This window comes from Pteropus medius, unplaced genomic scaffold, assembly GCF_902729225.1.
Source record: "Pteropus medius unplaced genomic scaffold, Ma_sr-lr_union100, whole genome shotgun sequence".
In the NCBI taxonomy this organism is placed as follows: domain Eukaryota; kingdom Metazoa; phylum Chordata; class Mammalia; order Chiroptera; family Pteropodidae; genus Pteropus; species Pteropus medius.
The window spans coordinates 3,578,619-3,592,204 of record NW_024344370.1 but is presented as its reverse complement, the minus strand read 5'-3'; the positions used below and the strand labels follow the sequence as shown (position 1 = coordinate 3,592,204).

The 13,586-nt window shown below is 34.4% G+C and overlaps 1 protein-coding gene across 1 annotated transcript in view; it reads left to right on the top strand.

Annotated features, from left to right (window-relative positions):
* The window catches only part of DHX29 (DExH-box helicase 29), a 41,390-nt gene extending 32,763 nt beyond the window's left edge, over positions 1–8,627 (top strand). The window contains exons 22-27 of the mRNA XM_039869948.1: positions 45–181; positions 622–715; positions 3,672–3,974; positions 4,877–5,008; positions 6,022–6,118; positions 8,331–8,627. Of these exons, the coding sequence (XP_039725882.1) occupies positions 45–181; positions 622–715; positions 3,672–3,974; positions 4,877–5,008; positions 6,022–6,118; positions 8,331–8,386 (819 nt within the window). The 3' untranslated portion in view covers positions 8,387–8,627. The remainder of the gene's footprint in view (positions 1–44; positions 182–621; positions 716–3,671; positions 3,975–4,876; positions 5,009–6,021; positions 6,119–8,330) is intronic.
* The last annotated feature ends 4,959 nt before the right edge of the window (positions 8,628–13,586 follow it).

Here is a 13,586-nt window from a genome sequence, read left to right as displayed (position 1 = left end):
CTCCTAATGATAATTTTTGTTTTGTTTTGTTTTTTTATGGGTAGGCAACACTAGCTGCAGTTATGACAGAGAAATCTCCTTTCACCACACCAATTGGTCGAAAAGATGAAGCAGATCTTGCAAAATCAGCTTTGGCTATGGCAGATTCAGACCACCTGACAATCTACAATGCATACCTAGGGTAAAGAAATAGTCTGGGTGTTGTTAGTAAGAGTGAGGTTATTTACTTTTAAAAAAATTTATCTTTGACTTGCATTAAAAAGATTTATCTAAGATTTAAATTTATTTTTAGTTACTTCATCTGTCATATTCTCTAAGATAATTACTTATTTTAGAGATTCATACTTTTGTAATTTTTCCTAAAATTTAAGAACAATACTTTGTATGTATTATTATATGTATATTACCTCAAATTTGAAGTTAATAATTTACTGTTATACATAAAGAGAAAAAATATCGGTATTGTAGTTGAATTTTTATATACAGTTGGTAACTCCTACAACAAGCAAGACCACTCCTGTTCTTAAATGATTATAATTTAATTAAAGCTTATTTTGGTTAGTGCCTCTGAAAAAGTTTGAAAAGATAAAATGTTGAACTTTGGTCATTTTATTTATGTAGATGGAAGAAAGCACGGCAAGAAGGAGGCCACCGTTCTGAAATAGCATATTGCCGGAGGAGCTTTCTGAACAGAACCTCACTGTTAACACTGGAGGTGAGTCAGCACAACTAAGTCAGGGTCATGTGCTTGAATAATAGGTTTCTTTTGGAAAAAGAAATGCCTAGGATAGTGCTTGACACATAGTGTTTAATAAACATTTGCTGAAATAATAATTTATAATTTTTTGTTTTGTTATTACTCTCAACAGGTAACATATATGCATTACATAGTGATTTAAAATAGTATTGAATAATCATAATGTATTTGGGAAGTGTTTTTTTTAAAAAACAGGCAACATGATTTCATAAAAATAACAATAGCTTGGGAATGAGGATAGTTGTCTATTAAATAGCTCAGTTTAGGAAAGTTAATTCCCAGTGCCTCATTTAAAAAAAGAAAGAATTGAATGAGGATAACGTACAGTCCTTTTCAACTCTGAAAAATCACCTTTTTTTATTAGTTATTATGGAAAATTTCAAACATACAAAAAAAAGGCAGAATAGTATAATATGAACTCCCATGTCCCCATTTCTTACTTCCAGTCTTGGGCAATCATGTTTTATTTTCATTCCCATGATTCCATTATCTGCCCTTTAGATTATTTTGAAGCAAATTCCAGGCCTCAGGATTGTTATGGATCCCTGAAGGATAGGACTTTTTTTCTTAAATATTATCATACCTTAAAAAATAAATAATTCCTCAATAGCATCAAAGATATAGTCAGTGTTTAAATATCACCAATTTTCTCATGAAGGATTTTTACAGCTAGTTCAAATCATGATCTAAACAGGGTCCACACATTGAGTTTACTTGATATGTCTCTTAAGTCTCTTAATCTAGAGTTATCCTTCTTTTACTTTCTTCTAGAGTTATCCTTCTTTTACTTTCTTCTTACTCGCTTTTTTTTTTTTTTTTGTGAAGAAACCAGATAACTTGTCCTGTAGAGTTTACTGCATTCTGGATATGTCTAACTGTATCCCTATGGTATTGTTTAGCATCGTCTTCTGTGCCATGTATTTTCCATAGAGGTTTAATCTGATTCTGGTGTTTATTTTTTTTTCTTCTTTCTTTTTTGGAGTCGTCTCCCTTTTTGTAATGTTAAGATTTGTCAGTGGTGTCAGCCAGATTCATCCACTGTAAAATTCCATGAAAGTTGGCTTTTCATGTAATTATTTTAGCAGCCATTAATAATACTGTGACCCATTGTTTCATTGAGGTTGCAAATGGTAGTATTCTAATTCTACTTGTTAGCTAAAATTCTTTCATAAAGAAGTTTTTCCTCATCAATATTTGGATAACCTGAGGTATAGTTTGTATAAGGAAATTAGGATAAATATTTGATTGTTTTCTTTGACCTAGCAGTTTTCATAATGAGTTGATACCCAAGCATTTCTACAAGTAATGAATGTTGTTTTTAATAAAAATCATTATGAACTTAGTGAGTTAAATGTATTTGATGTGTTTCAGTCCTCTGTGGATATTACTTTTTTTGATACTCAAATTGTCCCTTCTTTGGACAGTGAGAGCCTCTTGAGGTTTTCCCTGAGTCCTTTTCATAGAATCTAAGCAGCCTTTGATAGCTTCCTTGCTTGGTGTATGATAGTATGTCCAGGATTGTCTTATGCATTTCATGCTCCAGGCTTGGAATCCGTCATTTTTCCTAAGAGCCCTGATTCCTTTTAATTAAATTCTTTTATATTTCTTAAATATTAGCCAGCTACTTAGTTGCAATTAGGGATGATAGTTTTGAAAAGGCATCCAGGGCATCATACCCTGTGGCTGATTATGACCAGATTTATAAATCTGCTCTTAGGAAGGGAAACCTGATGACTTTGTCCATCATCCAGGTCTTGGTTGCTGATCAAGACCACGGTTATTTGTGTGAGGAGAGAGTAGAAATGTAGTTAAAATGAAAAGACAAGTGGTTATAAAAAGCAGAGCTCTTCCACAAACACTTTTCATTTCGTTCTTGGTGTTTAGTCCAGACATGCTATAAAAGTATTCAGAAAATAAACTTTGTGCATATCTCACATAATTCCTCTATTCTCTGCTCATATTTTAAAAGATTAAAAATTTGTATTCCCATGTAATTTGACCCATTACATTTTTGTGATTTGAAATAACTGCTAGGATGATAGCTGGGACTTCTCTAAGTAAAATGAACTTTGTCCTTCTCTAAACAGATAAAAGGATAAATTGAAGAAATAGCCACCTCTGGGCCAACTGACTGGGATTCAAGATGTAGATTGCTAATCAATATTCCCTTGTCTCCATTCCATTCCTCCCAACCTCCAAGTCGCCTCTCACCCCCTTCCTTCTACGAACCTTTTCTTCTCCTCCCCTGTGATATTATGGCAGCTGTTTGTTTGGTCTTTCCTCCCCTGGAATCATAGTCCCTGAAGCCCCAGAAACTTAAAGGAAATCCTAAATGTAAATGTCACCTTTTAATCACTTGTATCCTGTTTGCTTTGAAAAATGCTCATCCTTCCTGTAGTATTGTAGCTGATTGGCCCTACTAAAGGCAAAAAAAAGATTTTAGGCAACAATAATTATAGATTAAATGAAATTGCCATTCATAAACTTTGTCAGAGTCCACTAGGAAATTAAGGTGAGATTCCCAGAGACAAGTGAAGAAGGTACTTGCAGTCTCAGATCAAGATTCTTTTCTAATTCTTCCTCAAAATTATTCTCTCTGTGACTGTCTTCATTAAATTAAAAACATCAAAAGGAAAGCTACACTTGAAGTAAATATACTGAATGAAAAAGTGTTTAGGCACATTTTTATTGTTGTCACATTTTAGACATGTGTTTTATGACATCTAAAGTCTTGGGGTAGTAGAAACAGGTGACTATATTTTTTCCCTAATTTAATTTGGGGTATAGTTAACTAAGTAATAGTTTGGCATTTTTCCAATTCTGATTGGACACAGTAATATAAATTACAGTATTTGGAAATTTCTCTGTTTTAATCAATTATGATCTTATCTCTTTTTAACATAAACCAATCTAGGATGTAAAGCAAGAGTTAATAAAGTTGGTTAAGGCAGCAGGATTTTCATCATCCACAACTTCTAATGGCCATGAAGGAAATAAAGCCTCACAGACCCTTTCCTTCCAAGAAATTGCCCTACTTAAAGCTGTACTGGCTGCTGGACTATATGACAACGTGGGGAAGATAATCTATACAAAATCAGTTGATGTTACAGAAAAATTGGCTTGCATTGTAGAGACAGCCCAAGGCAAAGCACAAGTGCATCCATCTTCAGTAAATCGAGATTTGCAAACTTATGGATGGCTCTTATACCAAGAGAAGGTAAAGTGCTCATTCTTAAATTCCAATATTTAGGGCGTTATTCTAGAAGTCAGTCATAACAAGCTAGGTTGCCTCAACAAGTGTTATATTTGGTTCTCAAACTGAGCTGTTCATTTCTGTTCAATTTGAAATCAAGATGTATAGAGCTTCTCAATGAAAAAATATATATATAGTTCTTTTATTTAATGAAAGAAAAGTATTAAATGTTCTACAGTAACCATCATTTTTTTCTACTTGAAATAAGGATTATAGCAAAGAGATGTTCTTTAATAATGTATCAGTTCCCTGAGATTTCACTAAAAGGTACTATCTCAAAAGGGAAAAAAGACATATCTGTATTTCCAAAGATATGGCAACAGTTTGAATCACAATGTAACCTAAGATAATTTAATACCAGATATTTATAGATTACAGCTAAAGTAGTCAACCTTTTGAATCATAGCTTGTTAAAGTAACAAGGATCCATAATTTCAAGCACTGGCCTGAATAACTCCCAGCATATCATCAAACTTAACAGAAAAATCAGTAATGGCCATAGCTGAACATTGGTCTAGAAACCAAATACCTTTAAACTTAATCATAATTTTATTTTTGCATTAATTATTTAACATTAGCATTATAAAATTGTTAAAAATATTATAAAATTATGTCCAGGGTATATAATTCAGCCTTACAATTAATATTTTAAATGCCTTTTAATAGTATAAATATACAGGTGGTGACTATAATTACTATACGATTGGCAAATTATGCACATAAGAGAATGTAAACATGTAGCTTCACAAAGCTTATGACTTAAAATATATATAGCTAATTACAAAAAAATGCTCACATGAATCAGATAAATTAATTTCTTATAGTTTTAGGCTGTAAAGTTATTTGTTCTCTTTATTCCTACGCAGATAAGGTACGCCAGAGTATATTTGAGGGAAACTACTCTAATAACCCCTTTTCCAGTTTTACTTTTTGGTGGTGATATAGAAGTTCAGCACCGGGAACGTCTTCTTTCTATTGATGGTTGGATCTATTTTCAGGTACATGCCACATCTGATCTTATTGATTGCATTTGAGCTTCTACTGCTACTGCCATTGAGATAGATTTTTTAAAATTTTATTAGCATTTGCATAATATCTTCCTATAATTTGACTTAAAGCGGAATTCTTCTTTATCTTGCCTTAAATCTGTTAATTTTGAAAATCAAATGATATCACTATTACAGATTGCATTTATCATCAGTAACAATTATAACGTACCATGTGTTGAGTACTTCAATAGTTAACTTTACATGGATTATCCCAAATATAATACCCCAACAAAATTTGTTAGATTCCATTGTATAAAGGCCCTTGAGCTCAGTAAGAGTTAAATAACTTTCCTAGGTAACATGGATTGTTATTGGTAGAAAAGATTTAAACCTAGAACTATCTGATCCTCAAACTCATGCTCCTTCCACTACATTGTGTCACCTATAAGAAGACTCAGATTCATAGCTTTTAATGCATGTTGTTGAAGTCTTCTCTGGAAAAATTAAACCAACCAGTGTGACCAGCATTAAGATTATTTCTCTGTAACCCCATCAACACACTGACCAGTTTAAACTAAGCAAATCTAACACATTCTCCTGTGGTAAACCGTGATAGCTGTTTGTCTAGGACTAGAGAGATAAATTTTAAATGCAACTTAAAAAGTATATGCAGCTTTTATAAAGAGGCCACGGTGGTAGAAATGTTCTATAACTGGCTTGTGGTGATGGTTGCACAACTATATAAATTTACTAAAAATCATTGAATTGTACTCTTAACAATGAGTAAATTTTTATGGTTTTTAAATTATACTTTAATAAAGCTATTTTTAAAATTTCATCAAATTTATGGACAGTTAATAAATTGAAGTTTGCATAGTTTAGCTACAGGAAATAATTTGCCTATATTTTTCCCATCATGTGCTAAGACAGATTGTAAAGTATATATGCTTACCTTGATTTGTTTAAGCATACTCACACTCTTAAGGATTAACTCTGTTTAATTTGTCACCTTCTCTCAACAGGCCCCTGTAAAGATAGCCGTCATTTTTAAGCAGCTAAGAGTTCTCATTGATTCTGTTTTAAGAAAAAAGCTCGAAAATCCTAAGATGTCTCTTGAAAGTAAGTGTTTGATTATAATGAAGGTAGAAAACAGTATACTTTTAAACATTGGAGTACAGTATATAGCATGTTGAAGTCTTAAATTCCAAGTGTTTTAAAATAGTCTAATAAAACTTATTTAATGCTGAATTTCATAGATTCATAGACAGTTCTTCATTATTTACAACCTAATTATTCTCTTAAGATACTTTTAGTTTACTTCTTCCTCTTCTAATCTTCACTTCTAAGATTCACTTCTGACTATTTCACAGAAAAAAAGCGATGGTAAAACTGAGCTTTGTAAACTTTGCTACTTGTTAACTTACTGGTAAACTGGTAATGCAGTTATTATAAAAAATAAGAATAAGGGACTTTCTGTGAGGTTCCCAGCATGTTTTCGCTACCATTCTCACAAATGCAGAGTCTGTATAAAATAAATACATTATCCTTCAACAGAAATCTGCAGTGAACACTTAGTTTGGTACAGTGTTTTCCAAACTTGCCAAATCATCAGAATCATCTTGGCAGTTGTTAAAAATACAAAGTCTAAAGACCTACCCCAGACATATTGAATCTTCTCTATGAGAGAGGCCTGTGGCTGTGTTATTTTTTAATCTTTTCATCTGTAACACTTCCCCTCTACTACCATCCCTTTTTTTAAATGCAGTTTTTAATAAGTGTTTTTTTTCTGGTAGAATTTTCCACATTCAGGATGTGATTGGTTGCATATTCGTGTTTTAATTTAATGTGTTTCTCTATTCCCTATATTTTCTGTAAAATGGCTCATCTAAAGGCTTGATTTGAATCAGGTTTTTAGAAAAGAATATTTTCTAGTTGGTGCTATAGTCTTCTCTTTGCGTCATATCAGGAAGCACTTAAATTTGGGTTTTCCTGTTTTTAATGTTAAGACTTGTTCAGTTTGTTCAATGTGTTTGTATTTAACAAGTATCCCAGTTAATTCTCATTGTCAGGCAAGTTGAGGAGCTACTGATTTGTGCTACTGCCTTGAAGCCTCACATTGTATTTATTTGTATAATCAAATGTGAATACATAAACATTAAATTGTATTAATTTTCTAATACTGAGGGAACTTAGATAAGGTCTTGACATATTAAGAGATGTGGGCTCTTTTCTTGGGGAGCTTTGTGCATTACAACTCAGCCTTAGAAAGAATTACATTATATAAAGAATAGGTTGAACCTCAACTTTTAAGAAAAACGGATTTTAAAGTGGTTTCAGTGTTTCCCTGTACCACAAAAAGGAAAGCGGAACTCAGATGAAGCATATATTTTTGACTTGGGAAGGAGGACAAAGTACATGTATGTTCTCTCTTTCTGCACTTCATAGTAAGAAAAGTTGGGATATCAAGCTTTGAAAAAGCAGTAACTAAAGTTGCCCTTGTGCTTTTCATTACTCTGCTCTTCCTCAGATAAAAATCATGGTTCTTTTTAGACCTGTAATTATTCCCCTTGCAGTAAGTAGCCTTTTCCTTTTTTTTTTTTTAATGCCACCGTATCCCCCAAGAACCTATGAGGCCATGGGCCCAGTTATCAGAATTCTCCACTGCAGCCATTGAAACCCAGAACATTCTCTAACTGAAGTGTCTAATATAAATATAGAATTTAGTCTTACAATCCTGATAATTACAACTATCTAAAGAGTGGTTATAAAGTTCTTAGGAAGTCACAATATCAGAGCAACTATTTGGAAGTAGAAGCAACTGTTAACAAAACCTCCTTAGCAAATAATGTAGCCTCTGTTGTCTGTTTGTCTAGTTAATTGGTATTTGATTACTTTGTTGTGTAGAGAGGTCTGTCACTTCCCTAATAACACCTCTCCAAGAGCACTTCCCTGTTAAAATTTTTTGTTTCCTTTGGACTAAACATGGAGAAACTGATAATAGTTCTTCCTTCCTTGTCCATACTGTGGAAATTCTGACACAGAAGAAATAATTACTTATAAAGGACTAACAGTTACATCCTATCATCTCTTTGGGTCTTAGCCTACTTTTTGTCAAAGTAGGTATATAACTATAGCAATAATTAAAATAATATTCATAAGGCAATAAATTACTTAGGCATCTGTAGCTTTATAGTAAATAATGCTGGTGTTAGTTTTGTATTTTAATTTAAAAGAATCTTTTAATGATATATACCTGTTGTTTACATGTATATACATTAGAAAATTAGCTGGTGATGAATTTGTTCATGGTTTTTTTTTTTCTTCCATTAAGATGACAAGATTCTACAGATCATTACGGAATTGATAAAAACAGAGAATAATAATTGAAACTGAAATTCATGGTCAACTGCTTTAAAAATTTAAGAAGAAGATACAGTCATGAATTGTGTGAAAATGGACCATCCCATTAAGTATTTCAGTACTTCAAATATTGGTATTAGCCATAACGTAAAGGTGGCAGAAAAAAGCACATACTTTAAATGTGTAATTTTCTAGTTCATTTTTAATGATGATTGTTCTCAATGTATTTGCCACTACATTTACAATAAATTCTTTCTTTGGTATCATCCATGTTTTATATATTATTATGTCTTATGGGCAAGGCCTATGTCTGTAGTATCTGTGACTTAGTGTTGTGATTCCCTGTGTACCCACCTCAATTTCTATTAGTTGTTGATGTCTAGAGAGTTTAGACCTTCTTGTCCAGAAGAGAAAATGAGCTCCAAAACCAGATGTAATTAAATTTTCATGAAAAGGAAAAACTTCAAAAGTCAGTTATTTAATATTTGATACTCAAAATCAAATAAGTATACACTATTAATAGATGCCACCTATTTCAGTAACATTCACTAAACATAAAGATGTAGTGATGGAGAATAGGCAGAAATGTCTAATACTACTGTGGGATGGATAGCTTGCACCATTTTTCTCATTCCTAAGCCTTGACATCATTGTTCTTGAACGCTTTTTGTATCCATAATTGAATTGGTAAGGTTGGCAACCTCGAGATAGTAAAGCATGCTTAGATGTGTTTCATTGGTTTTGTTCCACTTAACTGAGGATCTTTCGAAACTCCATTTTGATTATAAAGAGGAATTTTCCCTTCGCTTTCTATCAAGATTGTTGAGAAACTTCGCATATTATCCCGTGTAGAACAGATGGCAGAAATTGTACCTGAAGGGGAAACTATTAGAATAGGAACCTAGCCCAGTTGTTCCACGCTCATAATAAGTACTCAATTAATATTGGTGGACTATTGAATTAAAGAAGCCGTAGCTTTCACTCTGTGTGCAGATAGGAATAAAAGTAATACTTAATAGCTATCTAATTTTAAGTCTACTTGCAGTGTGATAGGGAATTAAGAACAAGGAGTCAAATTGGACTGCCCTTTGAAATGTCTAGCTAGAGCTATTAATAGAAATGGAACTGTCAAGTGGAAGAAATAGATTGGGTGCTAGAGGCAGTTGAACTTGTACCATACAGAGACAGAGAAATTATGGAGTCCTGCAGGTGGAACTAATGTTGACCAGTCACTGTGTGTGTGCAAGCTAGTGCCTAATATTTTTTGTATATTAACTTATTTAGTCCTTACAACAACCCTATGAGGTAGGTAGGACATTATCCCTATTTTTCAGATGAGAAAACTGAGGCAGAGAAGTGAAACAACTTGTCCAAGATCACACTGACAGTGGCCAGAGGCATTATGGCTCCAAAACCATTTAAATTTCTGAAATGTAACCATTATTCCTTTGAAAATGTGAAACAATGGCTTTCATCAGGATTAGGGTCAAAGAGTTAGAGTCACACTCTTAACCCTATGAAGTGATATGTGATAGTTACTTAGAGGTGATAATTAAAGATGTGGGAGTGGAGATAATCATCAAAGAGAAAAGATAGAAAATAAGTCAGGTTAAAATCTTGCAGAACATGTGTCAAAGTCCATTCCATTTTTGGCTTTCCATCTCCTCAGCCATCACTCGGACCCAGGTCATCATCTTTCACCTACATCACTGTAGTAATCTCCAAAGTAAGCTCTCCTTCCTATCCCTCTCTAATCCATTCTTGCTACAACTCTTAGGAATGATCTGTTTAACAGATTCTGTCGCTTGGCTGATTAAACCTTTTACTGGCCTCCCAGTGCCTTTAAAATAAAATACAAAGTTCTAAACATTACCTACAAAGCTCTAAGTGACCTGGACCTTGCTACCCTCTAACTTCCTCTGCCGCTTCTCATAAGTGCTCCAGCCATACCAGGTTACTTTTGAAACCTAGAAGACGCTAAGTGGCTTTTTAAACAGTGCACATGCTGTTTTCTGCTGTAATACACTGCTGCTGGTTCTTTACCAGACTTTATCCTGTTTGGATGTTATGTCCACTGACCACCCTGACTTTCTCACGACCACTGTTCTGAAGTGCACCTCCTATTTTAATCGCTCTTACAACACAGTACTTTTCTCAACATATGCCATCTGCTTTTAGTTTTCTCCCACTAGACCATATGCTGCAGTGGGACCAGAACAGAGGCCATGGACCAGGAAAATAGGAAGAGGCAAAGGGATTAGAGGTCTGGATCCAATCCTCAATTCATACATGTTAGAGTGTTTGTACCCTACATGTTTTGTGTTCTTTGCTTCTGCCCTCCCGCCACTGTCTCTTTGTGATTCAGTTTGGATAGTTTCTATTGATCTGTCTTGGAGTTTACTAATCCTGTCTTCTGTTATATCCAGACTGCTGTTAAAGCCATCCAGTGAGTGCTAATTTCAGATACTCTATTTTTCTTTTAATTATTTTTGACAGATTTTGAAGTCCTTGTTTACTAACTCCAATAACTGATTCATCTTTGGATAAATTTGTTCCTACTGTCTATCTGAAGTGTTTTACTAAAGTAAAACTATACGATTAGATATTGGGAAGGGGTCACTCCTCTGGGAGAATCAGAGTGATAGATAAATATGCCAGGAAAGATGTGATTATTCACTGGGCTCTGGGGTGAGAAAATTGGAGGTATTTCTTGAACAAGAAACTGGACCCTGATGAGAGGTGTCCTAGGGAGAACACAATTTGAAACATAAACTAAGTATTTTCTGCTGACTCACACAATAGGCAGGTCTGAGGAAAAGAGCCCTGTCAAACATGCCACTTGTATACTAAGGAGACCAATCTTAATATCAGGTTAGAGTCATAGGTAAAGAAGACAACTTCACCAAAGTACCAGATGTATGCTTTAGTTTAGACAAACCAAACAAGACCAAGAAAAATAAGTCCGGGATAAGGACAGGGCTTATGGGAGGGCAGCCACAAAGAACTTTCAGAAGGGATGAAGAAGGAGATTTTAAAGTCAAGGTTGGGCAACCTAAAGCTCAGATTATGAATCTCTGAGACCGTACAGAAAGTAAATTGCTCTGTAATTGTCATAGGCAGCTGCCTAACAATTAAATTCAGTCTAGCATAGAGATCTCACATACCTGGAAAACACTGACTAGGATATAGGATCTGGGAGCAACTAGAAATTCCACTAGAGTAAACAATGGCACCAAACTAAAATTCTCTCCAGCCAGGAATCCAAACAGTTAGATCAAGACAAAGTCACACAACTAGTTAGTATCAGAGCTTTAGACTAAAATTTGTAGACTAAGGAATTGGTGCTCACTAAATGCATCTGTTCCTAGTTTTCAAATATCAGTTCTTTAGATATACTTTTTCCTCAGTTTCCCAGTCAAGACGCTTGATAAATCCAAAAGCTGTAGTGATTTTGGCTTAAAAATAGTTATTCTGAGATAAAGTATTCTAAAATAAATTACCTATACTCCTCCAAAAGGCCACAGGGGAGCTGTTTTTATTGCCTACTTAATTTCTATACAGTAGACAAAATTTGGAGACTGATGGAGATACATACACACACATACACACACACACACATTTTACATTTAATCGTACATAGAATTATTTATTTGCCTCAAATCACAGTCTGCTGAATGCTATTAATAAGTCCTATTCAGCTTGGTTGCGCGTGCCCATTCTTTTCTTCACCAACCAAAGTCACTTATGGGCAGAAAAGTAAGGGGAGTGGTAACAGCAGCAGGCAAGCTCAGCACCTCTGGCGGGGAAAGGATTGAGAAAGGACCAGGGAGAGAGCAGAAATGAGAGCAAAAAGGGAAAAACAGCAGTGTAAACATAAGATTAGTTGGTTTCAAGGGTGGGGGGCAGAATCTGCCTAGAAAAAAAATAAAAAGAAATACAAGTGTGTGAATGAAAAAAAACAATAGTAGGGGAAAATGAGAGGGTGCAGGGAAACACTCTAGAAAAGATGGGCACCAGGGGACATAAGTAGTAGCTTTGCTGTTCTTTGTGTGGTTTGGAACTGTAAAAGTCTGTCCTAAGGTAGAGAATTTTTTCCTTTGCATCTTTAACATTAGCATCCTAACATTTCTAGATAAATGCCAACAAACTAAATGTCCGAAACCTAAGTTTCGTTGGTTTCAGGAAATCGCTTTAGAGAGAGGAATGTATGTCGTTATACACAAAACTTCCTGGAATGCTTACCTAAGTAAAGAATGGTGTATACATTTGATGGGAAATTCTGTAGCTATTAAAAATGATTTTGAAGAATATTTAATAATTTGGGGGAAATGCCATAATACAATGTAAAGTGAGATAAGGCAGATGAGACAGAGGCAATGCAATGCACTGGCCATAATTTCCTCTTTCTGGGCATACAAGGAGACTATATTTCCAAGGGTAGGTCAGGATCATGTGATTGGATTTCTCATCAATGAGAATTTGAGCAAAAATGATATGTCACATTTGAGTCTTAGGCAGAAAAGAACCATTGCAAGTTTGCCCAGCTGACTCTCCTTAAACATGGTCAGAAGCACTGTACTTCAAACATGGTGATCTCTAACTCTATTGGAGGAAAACTGACCAGGAGAACTGCCTGACCTGCAAGGACTGTGCTAAACACAATAAACCTTTGTTGTGTTAAGCCATTAAGATTAGGTTTAGTAGTCAGGATGATGAATATGCTAGGATACCAAACTACATATATGAAGAGCCTAAGTATGTACCAAAACATATGTATGTATGCATTGTGTTTATGTGCTTAGATATACACACAGGTAACTGAAAGAGTACATACCAAAATGTCAGGGTTTTCTATTATAAAACATATTAAAATTCTCTATTCATTATGAAATTTTTCTAATTTTATTACAACAAGCAAGCATTACTTTGCTAATCAGGAATATACAATAAACATTGAGGGAAATTGAAAATGTGTCATTCTCTCCAAAAGTACTAGGAAATTTTCCTGAAGGATACAACCTTAACATCCAGACTTGCCACCTGGGGAGAAAATCCAGCCACTCCATCCATTCATTTCAAATTCACATAGTTGAACACACTTAGAAACTGGATCCTGCCTCTCAACAGGTCAGCCTAACCTGCTACACGCTGAGTGCTTTTGTTAACTGCAGGCCCCTGGAGCCTTTTCTCATAAATTCTAAGAAACATATGACTAGGCGGCTCTCAA